The sequence below is a fragment of the Neomonachus schauinslandi genome, chromosome 16, assembly GCF_002201575.2.
Source record: "Neomonachus schauinslandi chromosome 16, ASM220157v2, whole genome shotgun sequence".
Lineage (NCBI taxonomy): Eukaryota > Metazoa > Chordata > Mammalia > Carnivora > Phocidae > Neomonachus > Neomonachus schauinslandi.
Genome location: NC_058418.1, coordinates 1,431,980 through 1,456,404, shown reverse-complemented (window position 1 = coordinate 1,456,404; position 24,425 = coordinate 1,431,980). Strand labels below are relative to the sequence as shown.

Sequence of the window (24,425 nt, the reverse complement as noted above, 5' to 3'; positions counted from 1 at the left end):
TGTCCATCTCCCTTTCCCTCTCCCCCTTCCCCTCCCCGTGTTCTCTCTCTGTCAAATAAATAAAATTTTAAAAAATTGTATACAAATTTTACAGGGCCTCTGGGTGGCTCAGATGGTTAAGCGTCTGCCTTCAGCTCAGGTCATGATCCCAGAGTCCTGGGATCGAGCCCCGCATCGGGCTCCCTGCTCGGCGGGAAGCCTCCTTTTCCATCTCACTCTGCCTGCTGCTTCCCCTGCTTATACACACTCTCTCTCTGTCAAAAATAAATAAAATCTAGGAAAAAATCGTATACAAATTTTAAAGTATGTCTTCCAGTTGTTTTCTTCCTTTTATCTTTTTTTCCAATACAAATACACATTTCTGTGTTTTTGTGTCATAATTATTAGATATAGGGGTGCCTGGGTGACTTAGTTGGTTAAGCGTACAACTCTTGATTTTGGCTTCATGATCTCAGGGTTGAGAGATTGAGCTCAGTGCAGAATCTGCTTGAAATTCTCTCCTCCCTCTGCCCCACCCCCACCCCCATCCCCACTCGCTTTGCCTCTCAAATAAATAAATAAAATCTTTAAAAATAATTACAAGATGTATATTTCTCAAACTTTTATTTCATTTATGTAACATCAGAGTATTGTGGGATATCTTTCAAACCACCAAAAATAACTGATTACTAATTCAACCATTTATTCCATATTCATTTCATGTGATGGCTGGGATATTTGGGTTCAAATGCATCTTCCTATTTTGTTCTTATCTTTGCTTCAGTTCTGTTTGTTATACTTTCCTTTAAAAATTTGTATGGAGGGGCGCCTGGGTGGCTCAGTCATTAGGCCTCTGCCTTCGGCTCAGGTCATGATCCCAGGGTCCTGGAATTGAGCCCCGCATAGGGCTCCCTGCTCAGCGGGAAGCCTGCTTCTCCTTCTCCCACTCCCCCTGCTTGTGTTCCCTCTCTAGCTGTCTCTCTGTCAAATAAATAAAATTGTTTTTAAAAAATTTGTATAGATTATTTGCTTTCCTTTTTTATTATTATGTTAATCACCATACATTACATCATTAGTTTTAGATGTAGTGTTCCATGATTCATTGTTTGCGTATAACACCCAGTGCTCCATGCAGAACGTGCCCTCTTTAATACCCTTCACCAGGCTGACCCATCCCCCCGCTCCCTCCCCTCTAGACCCTCAGTTTGTTTCTCAGAGTCCATAGTCTCTCATGGTTCGTCTCCCCCTCTGATTTCCGCCCCCTTCAATCTTCCCCTCCTGCAATCTTCTTTTTTTTTTTTTTTTTTAACATATAATGTATTATTTGTTTCAGAGGTACAGGTCTGTGCTTCAACAGTCTTACACAGTTCACAGCGCTCACCATAGCACATAACCTTCCCAATGTCTATCACCCAGCCACCCCATCCCTCTCACCCCCCCCCCCCCTTCACCAACCCCCAGTTTTTTTCCTGAGATTAAGAATTCCTCGTATCAGTGAGGTCATATGATACATGTCTTTCTCTGGTTGACTTATTTCACTCAGCATAACACCCTCCAGTTCCATCCACGTCGTTGCAAATGGCAAGATCTCATTCCTTTTGGTGGCTGCATAATATTCCATTGTTAGATTATTTGCTTTCTAAACATTGCTTTTAGTTGGGAATGTATATTGTCCTATTTCATTAATGTTTAAGGTAAAAATTATAATACATGTCTGTAGCACAACAGAATATAGTGTTAATACCTTTACCCTTTTCTTGCACAATATAAGGGGTATTATTGAGGATTGCATGGTAATTCTATCATTCTGCTCAACAAGGAGATACTCTTCATGTGTTATACAGATAGGGAATAATTGTATTAATGCACAGATGCATCTCTCTCTTGGATCTTCATTCGTCAGTGCAGACCTTTTACCTGGGATCACTTTCCTTTAAATATAAACCTCAGGATTCATTTTGTATGGCTAGTTTTCTATTATATTTTTCATTTTAGGTTTCATATAGTCTTATTTCATGCTCTTTCTTGAAAAATACTATTTTGTGGAGTATAGAAATCTGTGTGGACGATTATTTTTTTGTCACCTTCACTGTGTCATTCTATATGTTCCTGACCCACCATATACTGGATATGAGAGGAAGCAATTTACTTTGTGTTGATAGTTTCCTAATGTTAAGGAACAGTATTTGAACAACACACTGTAGAGATTGTAACAGTGAGATGGACTCAGTAATTAGATGGGGTTTGAGTTGGAATAATAAAGTGACAGTGTAGAATGCAAAGGAGAAATAATAAAATATGTATCTGATGACCAAATTGATGGATTATGACATAAGGTGGCTGGATGCTTACTAGTTCCATTTTCTCTGTCTGGACACCTGGGAGGATGGCATGTCTCAGCTCTCCTTACACTTATTTTGGGACCATGTGAATGAGCTGTGACCAACTGGATATAGGCAGAAGTGATGGTAAAATTGTGCCTTAATTGTTCTCACACTTGTGCACAATTCTGGGAATATCCTCATTGGTTCTAGATTTCACACCGCCCCAGTATTTTGTACTCCTTTGGGGGCTACAAGTTCAGGTGATGGGCTGACGGTGACAGTGTTTTGATAAGGACAGGGCATGATGACCTAAAGCTTCTGAGCTTCATGATCACGTATTTGTACCTGGGCCTACCTGCCCTAAGCATCAGAAGGGCAGGACAGGGAGACGAAGGTCCTGGTTACTGTGAACTAGATGACAGGTCATGTCACAAAATTGAGACCATGTCAACTCCACTCTCCACTTAACCCTGACAGCCGCTAGCCATGCTGCTGCCAAGATCTGAATCCTGTGGCCTATAGTAATGCGGGTGTTGGGCAACTTGCCTCCCTGTAGTTTAAGAAACTCTCCTGGCCACGCTGTTTAAGAAATAACTAAATAGGGGCGCCTGGGTGGCTCAGCCGTTAAGCGTCTGCCTTCGGCTCAGGTCATGATCCCAGGGTCCTGGGATCGAGCCCCGCATCGGGCTCCCTGCTCCGCGGGAAGCCTGCTTCTCCCTCTCCCTCTGCCCCTGGTTGTGTTCCCTCTCTCACTGTCTCTCTCTCTCTGTTAAATAAATAAAATCTTTAAAAAAAAAAAAAAAAGAAATAACTAAATAAGCCAAATAGTTCAAGTCTGTGCCTTTATGTGAAATTTTTAATCAATACCTGTGAGGCTACTTTCTGGTCAAGAAGTCATTGTAGATTGTTTCGATAATGCCAAGGATCCTGCAAAGAGGCAACCCCAGCAGGGTATGTTGATGCCAACTCCTAGTTACCGAATGAGAACTAACCACGTGAGAGGCACCTTTAAATCCCACGAGGGACTTAGCGCCCGTTCTAGTCTCGGTAGAGCCACGGTTCCCAAACCTGGGAGCAGCAGCAGCAGGATTCCTTCCTGCAGCGTGCGCCCCCTGCGCAGCGCCCCGCACACCGGGTCGGGGCGGGCCGCAGAGGTCCCCCGGTGCTCGACGCCTGGCTTCTGGGGGCGGGGCTTCACGCCTCGCCCGCGGGAATTGGGGCGCTTTTCTTTTCGGGGAAATCTGGGGCTCTGCTTCCCCGCGCGATCCGGCTGACCTTCGTCGTTGCCATGAAGACGGCGCTGGCGCACGCGCCTGGGCGCGGGCGCGCTTACACTACATTACCCAGAAGCGGGCGCTATGCGCTTCCGCCCCGAGCGACGGGCCGCGGACCGCCCGGGAGGGGCGTTTCCTGCGGCCGGGGCGGGACTTCCGGCCGCGGCGCAGGGGCGCATCCCTCGGTGAGCGGCGGCTGGTCGGGCCGCGACCACGTGGACTGGAGCGCGCACCGGGCCACTGCGGGCCGCGCCGGCGGGAGACTGACGTGGCGGGGACCGCCTCCGCGCCCTGGGCGAGCCGTGACGCCCCGGCGTCGGCCCCATCTCCCCGAGACTGTGCCCGGCTGTGGGACGGGCGCCGCCGGCACTGCACCTTTTCCGAGGTCCCCGCGCTCCGTCGCCCAGGCCCCCGAAGGCGGCGGCCGGGGCCTTGTGAGCCTCTCACACCATCTTAAAGCGAGGCTCGGAGCGCGACACGCAGCCGCAGGCGACCCCGCCCAAGCCGAGCCCTCGGGACCCACCCTGGTCGCCCGCCTCTCGGGCCCTGCTCAGCCCAACCGGACCCCTGGCGTGGCAGGGGCGGCAGCACGGATGAATACGGCGCAGGTGAGTGGAGGGTCACCAGCCCCCCCCCCCAGCCCCCGCCACGTATCACCCTCGTGGTCCCCGTTCCTCCTTACGGCGGATGGTGGTGGTGGGACTATTGTCTCCCATTTTCTTGGTCGCGGAGTCCCTGGGGGAGGTCGCTTCTGGCCCAGCATCCTGAGCCCAGGTCAGATATCATATGGGTATGTTCCCGTTCAGGGCGGCCAATGGAAGGCTGACCGAGTCACGGGAACAGGCATGTGCCAGCAACACCTGGAGGTGAGGTTGGGTTGGGAGTGAACAGGGTCTCCACTGCGTCTCAAAGGGAACAGAGCAGTGGAATGGCAGCCCCGGACGCTGGGCCTCTCTTCTGAAAGTTTGGAGCTGAGGACGGAGGTGGTTTGACACAGATTTCGTTCAGCAGGCTTCCCCTGGCTACAGAATGGAGACTGGAAGTGAGGGAGGAGGTAGGGAGCCTCGGGAGGAATGTGACCTGCGAGCTTTAAGGCCCTAGTACTGGGGCCTTACGGAAGAAGGCTGAGCCCAAGTTTGCTTGTGTCTGGGAGGCATGGTCTGAAGGACACCGGGAGGGCTGGCCAGCTAGAGAGTCTGGTGCCCTTCATGGAGGACCCACAGCTTACACAGCGTTTATCTGCCCACCTGCCTGGCTCTGGGCCGCACACAGTGATCAGAGAGACATGAGGAGAGAGCAGGCACTGGTGGTGCCAAGGCCTGGTATCTGCTCTGAGGTGGGAGGCTAGGAGGAGAGGGACCAGGGCTGGTTGTGTGAGTGGATAGACTGGAGACCCCTGTGGCCTGTGGGCTCAACTGTCCCCCGTCGTGACAGGGCTGTGTGACCTTCGAGGATGTGTTCGTGTACTTCTCCCGGGAGGAGTGGGAGCTCCTTGAGGAAGCTCAGAGACTCCTGTACCGTGATGTGATGCTGGAGAACTTTGCGCTTGTGTCCTCACTTGGTAAGGCCCTGCTTTAGTTACCTGTTGCTACATGGCAAATTATCCCGAAGCTTCGTGGGATGAAGACACTTATTATCTCAGTCTCTGTGGGTCAGGAATCAGGCATATCTTACTTGGGTACCTCTAGGCTCAAGGTCTTTCATAACCTTGCTGTCAAGCTGTCCAAGTTTGCTGTCTCATCTGAAGGCTCAACTGGAGGTGAATCTCCTTTCAAGATCATGCACCTGAGCAGGAGCCTGTTGGACTAATTAGTCGTTTTCTTGCTGGCTTTTGGCCAGAGCCCTCCCTGAGGCTCTTGCCCTGTTGTCTTCTCCATAAGCAGATCACAACAAGGCAGCTGATTTCCACCAGCATGAGCAAGAGACAGCATCCAGCGTGGAAGCTGGTATTTTCGTAATTTATTCTCAGAAGTGACATCCTGTCATTTTTGCCATATTCTGCATTTTAAAAAGTTTTAGGTTCAGCCCACATTCAGCTGGAAGGACTTACAAGGACATGGATACCAGAGGATAGGTATGCGTCCCAGTTTCCTGGGCTGCGTTTTGTTCTTCCCCTTTTCTCCCAAAGGGCGGCCGTCTGTCTGACAGTACTGTCGTGGCACGACCCTTTCCTTGGCTTCCTGGAGGAGGTGCTGTGGGTCCTAGGGCTGCACAGTGGGCACTAGCTCCTCCTCTGCAGCAGCCCCAACCTCTCCTCTCCCAGAGCTTTGAAGTGAAGGATTTGGGGGTCAGGAGTCTGGGGTCTGCCCAACAGATCCCAGATGGCCTGGCCACACCTTGACTGGGTGTCTGTCCAAACCCCTGGTCTCTGCCCACATTCTTACCTCTTCTTCTAATTGACTTTTCCTGGGGCCTGACTGTTCCAGGAATTGCAGGCACCGACGTGGTCATTCCTTGTGAAGAACAGTGAGCTGTTCCTGCAAACACCTTTCTAAGATTCTTTTCTAAATATTTAATCTTCTTTTCTGTGGAGAGCATTGCTCTGGGGTGCTGCCAGCCACTCAGCAGCTCTTCTTTCCCCTTAGGACTCGCCGTTTCCAGGTCCCATGTAGTTACCCAAATGGAGCCAGAGGGGAGCCCAGGGTGCCTGAGAAGGTAAACACAGTTCCAGCTACAGCAAAGAAGATCTGGAGGAGGCCTGGCCCTGGTGAGTGGAATCCATGGGGATGGTCGCCTCAGGGCTGGCTTCACGTTATACCAGCAACTCGTGTTGTATCTCCTAGTGTTCTGATGCTAGTACCCGTGGCTGACCTTATCCTCCTTTTCTTTCCCCATTTGGATGCTTTGCCCACTGTCATTTCTACTCTGATCTCAGTTACCTGTTAGTTCTTCCCCTCTGCCCCCCATCTCCATGTCGTTTCTTTTCTTGGTACTCTGCAGCATTGGCTTTCATTTAACATGTCATGAGTTGTGCTCACATCCTTCAATTTTCCTTGAAAACTAAGTGTTCCGTGCCAGCCAGATTTTCCTGGCCCTGGACAGACCCTTTTGCACAGTACTCACCTATCACAAGGAATGAGGCCTTGCTGGGAGACCATTGGCAGAGGAGTGATTTGGAGACCCTGCCCCTCCTCATACTGTACTCCATCCTTGTACCCTCTCCCTGTGAGGTCTTCTTCATTCTCTGACCTTTAGAGGCCTGCAACGCACAGCTTCCCTTCCTCATCCTGATTCTGGCTCCCATGTTCTGCATGCAGTCCCATGGACTCGTTCCTGGTTGTATCAGACGGCATGTGTTACGGCCTGCCACTTGCCACCAATTAAACTTGAACTTAACCCGCATTTATCTTCCTTCAGGTTGATGGCATGGAGTGAAGGATGAGGCTGCACCTTCTAAGCAGAGTGTTTCTGTGAGTGTCACAGATGGGAACTCCCAAGGCAGGTCCTTCCACCCGAAAGGTTCATCCCTGTGATATGTGTGACCCAGTCTTGAAAGACATCTTTGCACCTGGCTGAGCCACAGGGAACACCATCTGAGCAGCACCCAAACACCATCATGTGAATCACTGTAGGAGAGACTTCTGGTGTAGTATAAACCTTGACCAGATGCAGAAGCTGCAGAGTGGAGAAAGTTTCTAAAGAAAGGAAGGGAGCCAGGCCTCATTTGTGAAGATCTGCAGATCCCATGTGTTGGAGAAGGCTTCTACTTGCAGGGAGGGTGGGAAGAACTTTGTGGTCAGCTCTGGACTTATCCAGCACTAGGCTCCTCGAAGCGGGGAGAAGCCACACAGGGGTCCTGAGTGTGGGGAGGCCTTATGTGTATCAGATTTCCTTTAGGCAAGAAAGCACAACCTGAGACCGTAAAGCCTTCCATTTGTTGGAGGCAGCCTCACTCCATGGTTGGTTGACTCAGAGCATCTCAAGGGACTCTTGGTTGTGGTGAACCGGCGAACAAGGGCCATTGGAAATGCAGGAAAGGCACCTGACCCTGGGACACTTTCCCACAAGGAGAGTCTTCCCAGGAAGGTGAGCTCTAAGCACATTGGTGTGGGAACAGCTAATCTGCATTCAGGACTTTCATGAGAATGAGTCTCTCGGGGAGGGGGGTGCTTCCCATGAACCACTCACATGGGCCACAGAAAGCTTCCATGGTCTATGGGCAGAATTTCTACAAGTGGAAGTTTAACAAATGTTGGCGTGGTTGTTCGACATCAGCAGATCATGCTGAGGGAAGCCTGTGACCACAGCGAATGTGAGAAAACCTTTCTTGAGAGGGCAGGATTTACATTGAGCGAAGCCAGGGGAGGATTTACATTGAGTGAAGCCAGGGGAGTACTTCCAAGTGTGGGCTGACCTTCAGCTGCAGGTCAGACCTCATGCAGCACCAGCAGATTCACACTGGGAGAGGCCTTGTGAATGCAAGGAATGTGGGAAAGTCTGGGACAGCTCTGCTTTTGTCCAAAATAACTTCCCCCACCCAAGAGAAAGTCTCTTCAAGTACAAAGTATGTGGGTAAACCTTTGGTGACAGCTGTTTTCTCACTCATCACATAGGGTTTTCCCAGGAGAGAAGGCCTGAGTGCAGTGATGTGGGAAGGCCTTCATTCACCATTTTTATTTCTGGCATTAATAGCATCCACACTGGGGTAAAATCCTTTTGAGTATAAAGATCAGAGAGCCTTTTGTGACCGCTCTTCCCTAACTCTACACGAGGAGTCACGGTGGGGAAAACCTTGTGGATACAGTGAATGTGAACACACTTTCAGCCTTCGTTCATCCCTCATGCACCCCCTAAGTGTTCATACTGGGGAGAAACCCTGTGAGTGTAAGAGATGTGGGAAAGCCTTTTGCAAGTGGACTTACCTCAGTCAACACCAGAGAACTCATACTGGGGAGAATGTAACTCCTGAGGAAAATGTTTGCCAGAGGAAACCTCTTGCTCGGCATCTGAGAAATTATACCAAAGAGAAACCCTGTAAGTGTCATCATTGAGAGAAAAATCTCCTGAAGCAGATCATCACTTACTGTCTTCTAAAGGGTCCTATTGGAAGTTGACTCAGCTTGGACCTTACTCTATAAATGAGAATTCAAAAAGGAGAGGAAACTAGTGGTTTTTGTGCAGTTTCAAAACCTTCAGCTACAGCTCAGTGTTAATATGCGCTGAAAAGCAATCATGGAATATTTTTAAAAAGAAAAGGCATAAGGGAGGAGGAAGAAAAGAAGTCGATGTTAACAGAAAAAGGAATGCATTCATGGTTTCTTTCAGGTTTCCCTGACAAACCCATAACAATTTGTTTTCAGTTGTTTTTGTTTGGGGTGGCAGGTGGGAGCGAAGGGGCCTCATCCCTTCACCTGACTTAATACACACTCACTGCCATTCTGTGAGAGGAGAGCTGGACACTTGACAGCATCTAAACAAATATTTATCGAAATCCTTCTTTGTTAAAAAACAGACTCAACTAGTAAGGGTCATTTAGTGTTTGTGATAAATGTGAAGTCATAATTTATGAAGCATTTAAAAGAAATTAGAACACTAAAAATATTGTCACCTAAAATTATTTCATATGTAAGGAGCTAAGGACATATATATGAATGGGTACATTTTCTGCACCATTTAAGACCATTTAAGGCTTCAGTTATTTATTCACTTATTCTTCATTGAGATATAATTGACATACAACATCATGTGAGTTTAAGGTGTACAACATTGATTTGATGAATTTATATTGCAATATGATTGCCATTATAGCATTAACACCTATATCCTAGTGGTATCCTGTGTTCCTAGTGGTAGGAACAGTTAAGATCTAGTCTCTTGCCAAGTTTAATGTTTGTAATATAGTTTTGTTCCTTGTAATCCCTTTACTGTGTATTAGATCTTCAGAATTTATTTATCTACTAGTTGCAAGTATGTACCCTTAAACAACATCCCCCCACCCAAGCCTTTGGTAACCATCATTCCACTCTTATTTGAGTTCAGTTCTTTGTTTTTCTTTTAAGATTCCACATATAAAAATATATAGTATTTGTCTTTCTGTGTTTGACTTATCTCACTTAGCATAATGTCCTTAAGGGCCATCCTTATTGTCGTAAATGACAGCATTTCCTTTTTTCTCATGACTGAATAATATTCCGTTGTATATATGCCACATCTTCTTTATCCTTTGATGGACACTTAAGTTGTTACCATATCTTGTCTCTGTGTACAATGCTACAATAAACATGAGAGTGCAGATATCTCTGAGATCCTGTTTTCATTTCGTTTGGATATGTATATACCCAGAAGTGGGATTATTGGACCATATGGTGGTTTGCTTTTTAATTTTTTTAAGGTTATTTCCTTATTTATTTGAGAGAGAGAGTACAAGCAGGGGGAGCGGAAGGCAGAGGGAGTGGGAGAAGCAGGCTCCCCACTGAGCAGAGAGCTCAGACCTGAACCAAAGGCAGATGCTTAACTGACTGAGCCACCCAGGTACCCCTTATTTATTTTTATTGATTGATTGATTGATTGATTGGTGGGCAGCAAAGCAAGGTTTATTGAGCGATAGCAAAGTGATAGTACAAAGCTCCCGAGGAGGGAGGGGACACCAGAGGGTAGCCCCTATTTTTAGTTTTTTGAAGAACCTCCATACTGTTCTCCAAAATGACTGCACCAGCTAACAGTCCTACCAACAGTGCGCAAATGTTCCCTTTTCTCCACATCTTTGCTGACATTTATCTCTCATCTTCTTGATACTAGCCATTCTGACAAGTGTGAGGTGATACCTCATTGTGGTTTTCATTTGCATTTCCCTGATGATTAGTGATACTGAGCACCCTTTCCTGTACCTGTTGGCCATTTGGATGTCTTTGGAAGGATGTTTGTATAGTTCCTCTGCCCGTGGGTTAATCAGATTGTTTTTTTGTTGTTGTTGTTATTGACTTACATGAGTTCTTTATAAAATTTTGGATATTAGCCCCTTATCTGGTAACATGGTTTGCAAATATTCTCTCCTATTCCATAGGTTGCCTTTTTATTTTTTTTTAAATTGTTTCTTTTGCAATGCAGAAGATTTTAAGTTTGATATAGTCCCACTTGTTGATTTTTTCTTTTGTTTGTGCCTTTGGTATCATATCCAAAAAATCATTGCCAAAACTGCTGTCTTGGAGCTTCCCTTGTTTTCTTCTAAGAGTTTTATAGCATCAGGTTTATGTTTAAGTCTTTGATCCATTTCAAGTTAATTTTTGTGAGTGGTATAAGATAGGGATCCGATTTCATTTCTCTGCATGGGATTATCTAGTTTTCCAACACCATTTGTTGGAAAGACTATCTTTTCCCCATTTGATATCCTTGGCTCTCATCAAATACTAGTTGACTGTATATGTGGGGTTTTAATTGTGTCTCTTTATTCTGTTCCGTTGGTCTATTTTTAGCCAATACTATACTGTTTGGGTTACTATAGCTTTGTAATGTAGTCGAAATCAGGAAATGTGATGCTACCTGTTCTTTCTCATGATTGCTTTGGCTATTAGGGATCTTGCGGTTCCATACAAATTTTAAGATTGTTTCTTCTATTCCTGTGAAAAGTGCCATTGGAATTTTGATAGGGATTGTGTTGAATCTGTAGATAGCTTTGCGTGGCATGGACATTTTAACAGTATTATTTTTTCTAATCTATGAACACAAGATATCTTTCCATTTGTGTCTCATTTCTTCCAACAGAATCTTATATTTTTCATTGCACAGATCTTTCACTTCCTTGGTTAAATTCATTCCTAGGTATTTTGTTTTTGATGCTATTTTGAACGAGATAGGTTTTTTTTTCCCCCAGATGTTTCATTGTTAGTGTATAGAAATGCAAATGATTTGTGTATATAGATTTCATATCCAGCAACTCTACTGAATTCACTGATTAGATCCAACAGTTTTTATTTGAGTCTTTTGGATTTTCTTTTTCTTTTTTTTTTTTTTCCTTTTTTAAAAACTATTTATTTATTTATTTATTTATTTATTTATTTGTCAGAGGTAGAGAGAGAGCACAAGCAGGGGGAGCAGCAGGCAGAGGGAGACGCAGGCTCCCTGCTGAGCAAGGAGCCCGATGTGGGACTCAATCCCAGGACCCTGGGATCATGACCCAAGCTGAAGGCAGATGCTTAACCGACTGAGCCACCCAGATGTCCCTGGATTTTCAATATAAGAATATATCATCTGCAAATAATGACAGTTTTACTTCTTTCTTTTTCATTTGGATACCTTTTAATTTCTTTTGTCTTGCCTAATTGCTCCAGCTAGGATGTCAGTACTATGTTGAGTAAGAGTGCTGAGAGAAATCTTCGATTAAAAAAAACAAGCCTTTTCTTCATGTCATTTTAAACATCCAGTCTACTCACTTTTCCTTGATCCAGATCTGCATTTTTCTTTATTTTCTCTGAGGCATGATGGTAATCATGTAGCTGTGTAGTCTTCCTAGGTGAGTCTTAAATATTTCTTTCCTCTGACTGGGTTTTTCACTTTTTTAAATCTCTTGAGGGGCTTCTCCAAGTCCACCTCAGTAGTTTTCCGGGGTCAGATTAGGGCTAAAACAGTAAACCACACATTCCAGTAAAATTCATGATAATCTCTGGAGAAAAAACAAACAAGGATAAGGAATCTCATTGTTTAATCTTATGAGAATGTGTCAAGTGTGGTTATAAAGAACAGTGACTGGCATTTACCTGAGGGATGAAGCTGAATACGTGCAGGTGCACATACTTTCATGTTTACCCCCGTGGACTTCCTTTGTGCTCTCATCAGGCAGGGCATTCGGGAATACCTCCTTCCTTTGGGACTGTCTTTGAGGACAAATGCTGAACTATATGAGGTGACCATTGTCGCCTCATGATAAAAAAAAATTGTGCAATTTTTAATATAAATATAATCATTCTCACTTTGAGCCCTCCTCAGAACCTTGTCAATGACCACAGGCATAGTGTTGCTTCACCGTTGTGGGCCGGAACCATTCTGTGGCGCTTTACCACACTTCCTCATTCATGCACTTCTCAATGAGTCAGTAGTCACAGCACTTCTGATTATTAAATGACACCATGTATAGTTTTCTATTACTTGGGAAAGAGAGTTGCCTTCCAAGGGCTCCTTCCTCCTCCATCCTCCCTGCGTAGACCAGTGACTGTAGCTGTTATCTATAGCTGAACTCCTGGGTCTATAAGGGTTGAAGAAACACTCTCTACAGAGAATGTTTCCTTCCCACCTGGGAGCTCTTTGGTACAATGCAGCACATTCAGAAGCCGGGGCCTGTGTCTGTCCCAAAGCAGTTGTGACATGCTGTCCCGCGGATGAAGGACTGAGGTTTGTTCCCTCATCTCCCATTTCTTACCATGCAGCCTTCCCTTACATGTTCAGACAGAGAGCCCAGCTCTAACACCAAATGTGTCTGGGAACCCTGGAAGTATGAGAGAAGGATCGAAACGGGCATGTGAGGACAGGTGTGGAGGGGGCAGAGTGGCCTAAGGGCTAAGAGCTTGGAGTTGCGATTCATTGGGATTCCAGCCTGTCTGCACCATGCCCATCCCCAGCCACGTGACTTTGGTCCTGTCACTTGTCCCTGGAGTTCCATGTTCTTTTTTTCCTTTTAAAGATTTTATTTATTTATTTGAGAGAGAGAGAATGAGAGAGAGAGAGCACATGAGAGGGGGGAGGGTCAGAGGGAGAAGCAGACCCCCCGCCGAGCAGGGAGCCTGATGCGGGACTCGATCCTGGGACTCCAGGATCATGACCTGAGCCGAAGGCAGTCGCTTAACCGACTGAGCCACCCAGGCGCCCCTGGAGTTCCATGTTCTTACGTAAAATGGGAAGATGGACATTGGACTAAAGCACACAAAGCAGAGCCGACCCTGGAAGGATGCAGGACTCTCAGTCAGGGTTGGAGTTGGAGAGCGTCTGCAAAGTAACAGTGTGTGTCACGACGCAAGACTGATGAGTGTGGTCTGGTGTGGGAAACCAGAGCCCAGCCACTGTGGCTAAGGTGGGAAGGGTGCAGCTGGGTAGGGCGAGATGAGGAATTGGGTTCTGTGCTCGTTTTGAGATTTCTCCCAGACATCCAAGAGGAGGTATTGATATCTAGCTGGATGTGCAAGCCTGGAATTCAGAGAAGTGTTCGGGTTTATGGACAGTTGGCGCCAGTGCCCTCTGGCGCCAGAAATGCACCTAATACCTGCAGTGGAACAGGGTGAGGTGCACTGGTACACTGCAGGGGGGATAGTGCACTCTTGGAAATGTGCAACACTCAATAGAAGGGTGTTAGGATGTCTTCCAGGCTCTGGGCTTGTGCTCGGTGGTTCGTAGGAGGGTTTAAGAAAGTGGAGGTTTTGGGGGGCGCCCAGGTGGCTCAGTCAGTTGGGTGTCTGCCGTCGGCTCGGGTCATGATCCCAGGGTCCTAGGATTGCGCCCTGCACTGGGCTCCCTGCTCAGCGGGGCGCTTGCGTCTCCCTCCTCCCTCTGCCTGTTGCTCCCCCTGCTTGGGCTCGCTCGCTCTCTTTCTTTCTGTGTCAAACAAATAAATAAAATCTTTTTTTTTTTTTAAGATTTTATTTATTCGACAGAGAGAGACACAGCGAGAGAGGGAACACAAGCAGGGGGAGTGGGAGAGGGAGAAGCAGGCTTCCCGCTGAGCAGGGAGCCCGATGTGGGACTCAATGCCAGGACCTGGGACCATGACCCGAGCCGAAGGCAGGCGCTTAACGACTGAGCCACCCAGGCGCCCCTAAATAAAATCTTTTAAAAAATATCCAACAATAGCATGGATACAAGATACACATCTAAAATATTACAGGGGACACCTCCCTCTGCCCCTCCTCCCCATTTGTTTTCTCTCTCAAATAAATAAAACCTTAAAAAGAATACATAGGGATATCATTATTTTTTTTAAAGATTTTATTTATTTATTTGACAGAGAAAGACACAGCGAGAGAGGGAACACAAATGGGGAGTGGGAGAGGGAGAAGCAGACCCCCCGCCGAGCAGGGAGCCCGATGCGGGACTCGATCCCACGACTCCAGGATCATGACCTGAGCTGAAGGCAGTCACTTAACCAACTGAGCCACCCAGGCGCCCAGGGATATCATTATTTAGCAAAAAAAAAAATAATTTCTGAGATGGCTAATAAAAAAATGCTTGATATAATCATGAACTGGTATCTTTATCCTTGTTATTCTGAAACAGTTTCTTTATGTAATTTGAGTCAGTATTACAAATTACATACATATTTTATCTTTTTGGTGATGCTTTCTCCCTTGAAATTATTTTTTTCTGATATAAATACAAGATTCACATGTGTTCATGTGTTATTTTTTAATGATTATAAAAGGTGTGTTTTTGGGCGCCTGGGTGGCTCAGTTGGTTGAGCGACTGCCTTCGGCTCAGGTCATGATCCTGGAGTCCCAGGATCGAGTCCCGCATCGGGCTCCCTGCTCAGCGGGGAGTCTGCTTCTCCCTCTGACCCTCCCCCCTTCTCATGTGCTCTCTCTCTCTCTCTCTCAAATAAATAAAATCTTAAAAAAAAAAAGGTGTGTTTTTCAAGACCTGTTTCAAATATTTCTGTAATGTTTTATTTTATTTTTTTAAAGATTTTATTTATTTATTTGACAGAGACACAGCGAGAGAGAGAACACAAGCAGGAGGAGTGGGAGAGGGAGAAGCAGGCTTCCCGCGGAGCAGGGAGCCCGACGCGGGGCTCGATCCCAGGTGTGTGGGACTTGTATCTGGGTGTCCTTCTATGTCTGTGTCTGTCTTGTGGGTGCACGAGTCTTCAGTTGATATAAATATACCAGTACCCCCCACTCTTATGTCTATGTCTTGGTGGGTATCTGTGTGGGCATCTGCAGAGGACTTTGTGTCCTGTATGTGTGTCTCTGGGTGTGCACGTCTGCCAATACATTTTTGGTAGATCTGGGTATGATGGTGATGTAGGGTCTGCTCCCAAACTGTGTATGTTCGTGGTGTGCCTGAGTGTGCTCTGCCTGCATCTGCCTCTGGGTGCCCCTCACCAACTGCCCAAACTGGACCCAGGTCGCTGGTTCTGCCACAGTCCAGTCACCTCTGACTAAGGGGATCTCTGCAGGCTTCACCAGCAGCGGGGCACTCTAGAACAATGTCCCCTCTGGCATATCTGTGCCCTCAGCTTGTCCCAACTCAGAAGTCCTCTCCTCTGGGAGGCCTCTCTGACCAGCCTCTCAGGGGGGCCGGTCACCAAGGCCCTGACCTCAGATCTCCGCAGCCTGCACTTCCACTTTCTCCAATGCACAGGATCCTCACGTGCTCAGAGCTTTGTGTGTGATGTTCCCTCTTCCTAGAACTCTCTGTGTGGGACTAATTTCCATCTGTATTACAGGTGGAAATTTTCCACAGGAAGGGTCGTAATGGAAAGGGAAAGAGGAGCTCAGAGGGATCCTGAGGGCCAGGTCATGGCGTTAGTAGCTGGTCTGGCACTCAGCTCTAAACTCTGGGATTCTCCTGTCCAACATAAACAAGTTCACAGAACACCAACCTCAGTCAAGGCCACTCAGTGACCATGATAGACTGAGACAAAGACGGAACCATCCCATCATCATGTCAGAGCACAGACAAAACCAAGAACTCTGTGCAAACAATGGAAATGACCAGGTATCAGCCCTCTCCTGGGTGACCTAAGTGATAGCTAAGTCATCTCCCAGCTGCTGCTGGAGTGACACTCCCATTCCCTGCCTTGTAGAATAAACATGTGAGAACTTTGTGATGATGAATAATAACAATAACAGCTTGTATGTATTTAGCACTAGGCCCTGTGTTAAGTATTTATCATCTCATTTCCCATGACGTAGGTTGTACTATTTTCCCATTTTAGCCATTAAACTTGGGAGGAAGGGGGGCAGTGATGACTTTCCTTTTTTAAGATTTTATTTATTTGACAGAGAGAGAGAAAGAGCACAAGCAGGTGGAGCAGCAGAGGGAGAGGGAGAAGCAGGCTCTCCACCAAGCAGAGAGCTCTCCACCAAGCACTGAGGGAGCCACCCAGGTGCCCTGGTCATGATTCAAGAGAGTTCCAGTTCTCAAGCTTAAGCTAGGGCCCCGCCCCCGGGGCTCACATGTCCGAAGGTGTAGGCTGGGTCAGAGAACTTTGATTTTCAGTAAGTTCACAGGTGATGATGGTACTGCCTGTCAGGGGCTTAAATCTGGGAATCAACGAATTAGAGGAACATTTAAGGATACTACAGAAAGGCCCCACCAGCGAGGCATATTCACTATTCAATTTAAATCTCAGTCCCCGCGGCGCCCGGGTGGCTCAGTCGTTGGGCGCGTCAGCCTTTGGCTGGGGTCGCGATCCCGGGGTCTTGGTATCGAGCCCCACCCACATCGGGCTCCCTGCTCAGCGGGAAGCCTGCTTCTCCCTCTCCCACTCCCCCTGCTTGTGTTCACTCTCTCGCTGTGTCTCTCTCTGTCAAGTAAATAAAATCTTTAAAAATCAATTAATCAATCAATCAATCAATCAGTCTCAGTCCCCAAAGCTCAGAGAGGTGAAGCAGCTCCCTCAGGATTAAAGACTGGATCACGTGCTGGAGACCTCTGAGGACGTGGCTTTGTCCCAGGTGACCGCAGAAATATGGGTGCGTCCCCTTTAAGAGGAGCTTTGGCACTCCTGGACCCTATTTCTCCCTTATCTTTCTCCTCCAAACGGCCTCCGCCCCGGGCGGCCTTGCAGTGCCAGGAAAAACCAGAAAGACGCCCCTTGCCTCGTCGATGCAGGGTACCAACTACATTACCCAGAAGCCTGTGCTCGCCGCGTCGACGTCGTGCCTACGACAGCCCGGAAGAGAGGCGTTTCCCGCCGCCCGGCGAGGCTGGGGAGGGGCTTTCCGCGTCGGCGTCGTGACGTCTTTTGCCTGTGCCCGGAGCATCGGCACCGGCGGCAGAGGCTCTGGGACTGGGGCGGGTCCGCTTCCCCCGTGGCTCTTCGGAACCGAGCAGGGAAGGACGGTAAAACGCGCGCCTTTGTTGCCCTCCATGAGCCCCGTCGTGGGACCGGCTGCCTTGCGCGGAGGTGTCCTCCGGGGCTGCGCCCTTCCCCAGGCCTTCGCATCCGCGCTCTGTCCTCGTACGCCCCCGGCCGCGGCGCCCTAAGCCTGTGCGGGTTTTCACACGGGGGACGCGGGCTCGGAGGCCGGCGGTCGGCCCGAGGTCTCCCCGCCTAGTGGAGCTTTGAGGTTCCGGCTGATCCCGCAGGGGCTGCCGGGTTTGCCCGCTTCTCACGACCCTGTTCTGCTCACAGGATCCCATGGCGGCCCTGGCGCTGATGGATGGGGCTCAGGTGAGCAGAGGGTCCCTCAGGCCCTCCCCGACGCGGATATAGGGGGTGGCGGGTTCAAGGACCTTCCTCACTTAGTCTTCAGCGCTCCCTGCTCTTGAGCGTAAAGGCGGCGGAGGGCGGTCCCTCCCGGCGGATGTGCGGCGAGGTTCCCAGTACTAGCATCGTTGGGATGAGGTGTGCAAGGGTTTCCAAGGTGCAGGAGCCAGCTGGTACAAATACTTGCGGGGGGGGAATGAATTAGGAGTGTTCCAGGAACCGAGGGTCCCTGTTACATCTGGTGAGAAGACACAGCAGGTGGTCAGGAGTCAGGCCTGGAACGGCAGCCTGAGGAGCTGCGCTTATGTTCCGATGGTAGTGGGAGCCATGGAAGATTTGGAACAAAGAAGGGAGATGATCGGGCGCCTGGGTGGCTCAGTTGGTTAAGCGACTGCCTTCAGCTCAGGTCATGATCCCGGGGTCCTGGGATCGAGCTCCGCATCGGGCTCCCTGCTCGGCGGGGAGTCTGCTTCTCCCTCTCCCACTCCCCCTGCTTGTGTTCCCTCTCTCGCTGTGTCTCTCTCTGTCAAATAAATAAATAAAATCTTTAAAAAAAAAAAAAAGAAGGGAGATGATCTGACTTAGGTGTTAACAGACCGTCTGGCTGCAGAGTGGAAAGACTGGGGGGCGTGGGGCTGGGCAGGGAGACCAGAATGGAGCTTACCTCAATAGACCAGGTGAATGTTGATGGTGGGTGGACCAGAGTGGTGGCAGTGGAGGTTAGGGAAGTGTATGAGTTTGGTATTTGCTTTTAAAGTAGGGCCCAGTGGGTTTTCTGATGAGACATAGTGATATTCTAGGACTCTTTAATTTTCTCTCTGTCTGCATTTGAGTCTGGGGACCTTAAATTGGCGGGGAGGTCATTTCTAGCCCAGCAGTCTGAATTCAGGCCAGGAGTTATATAGAGAGGTTCCTACTTCTGGCAGCCAATAGGATGAAGACTGAAGGGTGTATTGGGCCCAGGAACGGCCTTGTGTAAATGCTGGGAAGTAAGACTGAAGTGGGTGTCCTCAAGGAACCACAGATCTTAATTGTCTGTTGGGAATAGGGTCAGGAGTCAGACAGGAATGGCAGGCTGAGGAGCTGGGCCTCATTCTGAGGGTGGTGAAAGACATGGGAGATTTGGACCAGAAGAGAGAGGTGACCTGACTTAGATTTTAATGGACTCCCTTCGGCTGCTCCCTGGTTGAGAACAGAGCGTTGGGTATGAGTGGGGCACCTACTGCAATAGGCTGTGAGTGTTGATGGTAACTGACCCAGAGAGGTGGCTGTGGAGGTGAGAGATGTTGGTGGATTTTGTATCTGTTTTTTAAGCAGGGTGACCAGCTTTTCTGATGTGAAGGGTGAATGAGAGAAAGGGATGAGTTGTGGGTGACCCTGGGGGTTTTTGTTTGTTTTTTTTTGTTTTGTTTTCTTTACCTGGTTGAGTGATGGAAATGCCATCAACTGAGATAGGGAAGCTGGTAGCAGGAGTAATTTTCTGTGGTTATATTGGGAGGTAGGATTTTCTCATGTTTAGTTTAAGAAGTCCCAGAGACTCCTTAGTTGAAACATCAAGCTGGATATAGGTTTTTAGTTCTGGGAGAGGTGCTGGTTGCAGAAGTTCAAAAGGTGGTGGCCAATATGTGGAATGGGGTGAAGCTGTGCGTTACATTTAGGAGGGAGTATCTCCAGGTCATGGCGGCAATGCAGCTAATAACAAGAAAGTTGAAACTTGGGACTGAGGACTGGGTCTCTTGCTTAGGCGCTGGGTGACAGTGGTGCCTGTCACAAAGATACATGAGTACTTCCCACGCACCATGTGCAGAGTGGCATGGGGGTGTGTGTGCCCTGTAGGTGCATATGTTGTGGACCAGAAAGTTGTTGTTGGTAATGATGGTTCCAGCTGGGTGGAAGGGGTGGTTCAAAGAATGATGTACATGTTGGGAGAAGTGTGAACTGATGGCCTTACGGTCGTGTCTGGGAGGCATGGTCTGAAGGACACCGGGAGGGCTGGCCAGCTAGAGAGTCTGGTGCCCTTCATGGAGGACCCACAGCTTACACAGCGTTTATCTGCCCACCTGCCTGGCTCTGGGCCGCACACAGTGATCAGAGAGACATGAGGAGAGAGCAGGCACTGGTGGTGCCAAGGCCTGGTATCTGCTCTGAGGTGGGAGGCTAGGAGGAGAGGGACCAGGGCTGGTTGTGTGAGTGGATAGACTGGAGACCCCTGTGGCCTGTGGGCTCAACTGTCCCCCGTCGTGACAGGGCTGTGTGACCTTCGAGGATGTGTTCGTGTACTTCTCCCGGGAGGAGTGGGAGCTCCTTGAGGAAGCTCAGAGACTCCTGTACCGTGATGTGATGCTGGAGAACTTTGCGCTTGTGGCCTCACTGGGTAAGTCCTTGTTTTATCTATTGGTATATAGCAAATTACCCCACAATTTAGTGGCTTAAGACAGTAAAAATCCATTGTTTCAGTGCGTCAGGGACCTGGTCACAGCTAACCTGCGTACTTTTTGCTCAGGCTGTCTCATGAGGTTTCAGTCAAGCTGTCAGCCAGGGTTGTGTTCTCATCTGAAGGCCAGTCTCAGGAAGAATCCACTTACAAACTCACTCGTGGTTGTTCACAAGATTTCGTTTCTTGTGGCTTGTTGAACTGTGAGAATAGTTCCTCTCTGGCTGTTGGCCAGTGCCCTCCCTCAGTTCCTTGTCACGTTGGCCTTTCTGTAGTGCACCTCCTAACATGGAAGCTGCCTTCTCTCCCGAGTAAGTGAGTGAGAAAATGCCCAGGATGGAATCTGGTCTTTTTCTAACCTGACCTTGAAAGTGACATCCCATTATCCTTAGAAATGGGTCAGGCAGTCCAGCCTACAGAAAGGAAGAGGCTTACACAAGGGCAGGAATACCGGGAGGTAGACAGTCCCAGGCCCATCTTAGAGGCTGCCTTCCACAGGCCTTCATGTTCCCTCCAGTGTCCCTTGGGTTTGGTTATTCCCCTGTTTCCTAGAGACAGCTCTTTTTGTCCAGCCAGCTCAGTGACTCTTCTCCCTCCCTTCTTTGGTTCCCAGAGTAGGGAGGGCTGTGGGTACCAGGGCTGGGCTGTGTGCCTGAGCAGTTCCAACACTTTCTGCCCAAAGTCTTGCAGGAATTGGGTTAGGGGTTCAGGGCTTTTCAGTCTGTTCAACAGGTTCAGCATGGCTTGTGTGCTCCTTGGCCAGGTAACTGTCCAGATCCGTGGTACCTCGGTGTCCCAGGTTCTGCCCTCATTCTGTAGTTGACATTTCCTGGGGCCTGAGCATGCCAGGAATTACAGGTACTGGTGCGGTCACTGCTCATGGATGTCTCAGGGCTGTTCTGCTAAATGCTCCTTCGAGGCTCTGTTTCTTAACATTTAATTTTCTTGGGGCACCTGGGTGGCTCAGTTGGTTAAGCAACTGCCTTCGGCTCAGGTCATGATCCTGGAGTCCCGGGATCGAGTCCCACATCGGGCTCCCTGCTCAGCGGGGAGTCTGCTTCTCCCTCTGACCCTCCCCCCTCTCATGTGCTCTCTCTATCTCATTCTCTCTCTCAAATAAATAAATAAAATCTTTAAAAAAAAAAATTTAATTTTCTTCTCTGTGGGGTGGGACTGCCTGGGCCATTCATCTGCCCTGTGTTTTCTTGACAACTTCAGATCCCATGTAGTGGCCCAGTTGGAGAGGGGCAGAAAGCCCTGGGTGTCTGACGGGGCAGACCTGACTCCAGCCACAGTGAGAGAGACCCAGAGAGGACCTGGCCCTGCAGAATGGGAGCTGGAGGAGTGGCACGTTAGTGCTGGGTTCAGATCATACTTTCAGCCCACTTTGTGTCCATTGGTGTTTTTTTCTCAAGGCCTATAGCAGTACCTCATTTCTGCCTTTCCTTCCCCATTCTTGGCTCTTTGTCCACTTGGAACTTCTCTTCTGTCTTCCATCTCTTTGCTGTTTCCTCCCTTTTCTGGCCTCTGTGTCTCGTTCATTCTTCCCTGCTCTGCAGTGCTGGCTGCTTTCATGTGCAATGAGTTGTGCACATAGCCTCCAATACTCCTTAAGAACCAGCTACCTACTCGCAGGCGGGTTTTCCTGGGCCTGGACACATCCTTCTGCCAGAGCTCGGCTGGCACCAGCCGCCAAGGCCCTCGTCCGTAGAGGAGTGAGCTGGAAAGCTCTTCTTTGTTCTTTGTTCCCCGTACCATGTACCACATGTGTCTACCCATCCTTTCTCCTGACTATGACCTTGAGAGGCCTGGGGCTGACAGTGGGCCTTTCCTCACCCTGACCCTGCCTCCCTTGTCCCACCAGCAAGCCAGTGCCCTCATTCTTTGGTGTTTCACACACACATACGTGATGGGGCTGCTGCCGTCCACCAAAGCCAACATGTACCTCACCAGCATCTTTTTGCTTTCAGGTTGTTGGCGTGAAACAGATAACGAGGAGACTCCTTCTGAGCAGAGCATTTCTGTAGGATTGTCGCAGCTCAGGACTCCCGAGTCAGGTGCAGTTATCCAGAAAGCCCACCCATGTGAGGCGTGTGACCCACTCTTAAAAGACGTTTTGCGCTTGGCCGAACACCAGGGATCACACCCCTTGCAGAAACTGTACACACGTGGCCCCTGTGGGAGAGGATTCTTGATCGGTGCAAACTTTTACCAGCACCAAAAGCGGTACAGTGGAGAGGATCTCTTCAGGCTGGGTGCTGGTGCGGCCTCATATGTGAGGAGCTGTGCAGTCCACATGTTAGGGAGACCGTTTACTTGCAGGGAGGAAGGGATGGACTTGCTGGACAGGTCTGGCCTCTTCTTTTGCCAGACCACTGTCAATGGGACGATTCCACACGAAAGCACTGAGGTCACGGAATCCTTCCCACACAGCACCAGTCTTGGCCAGCACCAGGGAGGCCATGATGGACTGGTGCTTTTCAGTTGCACTGACAATGGGAAGGGCTTCCTGAATACCTTTACTGTCCTTGGCAACCGGATAAATGATACTGAAGTAAGACCTTTTAGATGCCCGCCATGTGGAAGTATGTCCAAGGAGAGATCAGCACTTACTAATCACAGAAAAGTTCACAGTGGAGAAATATCACATGTGTGTAAAGAGTGTGGAAAGGCCTTCATTCATTTGCCTCACCTAAAAATGCACCAGAAATTTCACACTGGAAAAAGACATCACACATGTAGTGAATGCGGGAAGGCCTTCAGCCGCAAAGACACGCTTGTTCAACACCAGAGAGTTCACACTGGAGAAAGGTCTTATGACTGCAGTGAGTGTGGAAAAGCCTACAGCAGAAGTTCCCACCTTGTTCAACACCAGAGAATTCACACTGGCGAAAGGCCTTATAAGTGCAGTGAGTGTGGAAAAGCCTTCAGCCGCAAAGACACTCTCGTGCAGCACCAGAGGTTCCACACTGGAGAAAGGCCTTACGAGTGCAGTGAATGTGGGAAATTCTTCAGCCAAAGCTCCCACCTTATTGAGCACTGGAGGATTCACACTGGGGCACGGCCTTATGAATGCATTGAATGTGGAAAGTTTTTTAGCCATAACTCGAGCCTCATTAAACATCGGAGAGTTCACACAGGAGCAAGGTCTTACGTGTGCAGCAAATGTGGGAAAGCTTTCAGCTGCAAAGACACACTTGTCCAGCACCAGATAATTCACACTGGAGCAAGGCCTTACGAGTGCAGCGAATGTGGGAAAGCCTTTAGTCGTAAAGACACACTTGTGCAGCACCAGAAAATCCACACTGGAGAAAGGCCTTATGAGTGTGGTGAATGTGGGAAATTTTTTAGCCATAGCTCCAACCTTATTGTACACCAGAGAATTCACACTGGAGCGAAGCCTTATGAGTGCAGTGAATGTGGAAAATGCTTCAGCCACAATTCCAGCCTCATTCTACACCAGAGAGTTCACACCGGAGCAAGGCCTTACGTGTGCAGTGAATGTGGAAAAGCCTACATTAGTAGCTCCCACCTTGTTCAACACAAGAAAGTTCACACTGGAGCAAGACCTTATGAATGTCGTGAATGTGGGAAATTCTTTAGCCGGAACTCTAGCCTCATTCTACATCAGCGGGTTCACACTGGAGAAAAGCCTTACGTGTGCAGCGAATGTGGGAAAGCCTACAGTAGAAGTTCCCATCTTGTTCGGCATCAGAAAGTTCACACTGGAGAAAAGCCTCATGAATGCAGTAGTTTTGATGGTCCTTTAGCTACATCTCTTAAACTTGTTTAGCATCAGAAAGCTCACACTAGAGAAAGGCCTTATGAATGCAGAGAATGTTCCATCTCTTTGTTCGACCTGATAGGATTCACACCAGAAAAAATCTCTGTGAGTACCCTTTGTGAGGGAACCATCAACCAGCAGGTGAACCTTGTACATTCATACAGGTATCACGGGGAGATTCCCAGTTAGTAGGTGGGAAGCTTTTATAGGTGCACTGCACTTTCTAACTATCCAGGGCTCTTGACAGAGTTCTATCACTGCCAGTGCCTGTGGCAGA

General features: G+C 48.6%; 1 protein-coding gene across 1 annotated transcript; it reads left to right on the top strand.

Moving 5' to 3' along the window:
- The first annotated feature begins 17,785 nt into the window (after positions 1–17,785).
- Positions 17,786–24,193, top strand: ZNF304 (zinc finger protein 304). The gene is made up of 3 exons (XM_021682277.2): positions 17,786–17,894; positions 20,178–20,304; positions 22,335–24,193. Exons 1-3 carry the CDS (start codon positions 17,862–17,864, stop codon positions 24,155–24,157), a joined length of 1,983 nt encoding a protein of 660 aa, XP_021537952.1. The 5' UTR covers positions 17,786–17,861; the 3' UTR covers positions 24,158–24,193.
- Positions 24,194–24,425: the final 232 nt, after the last annotated feature.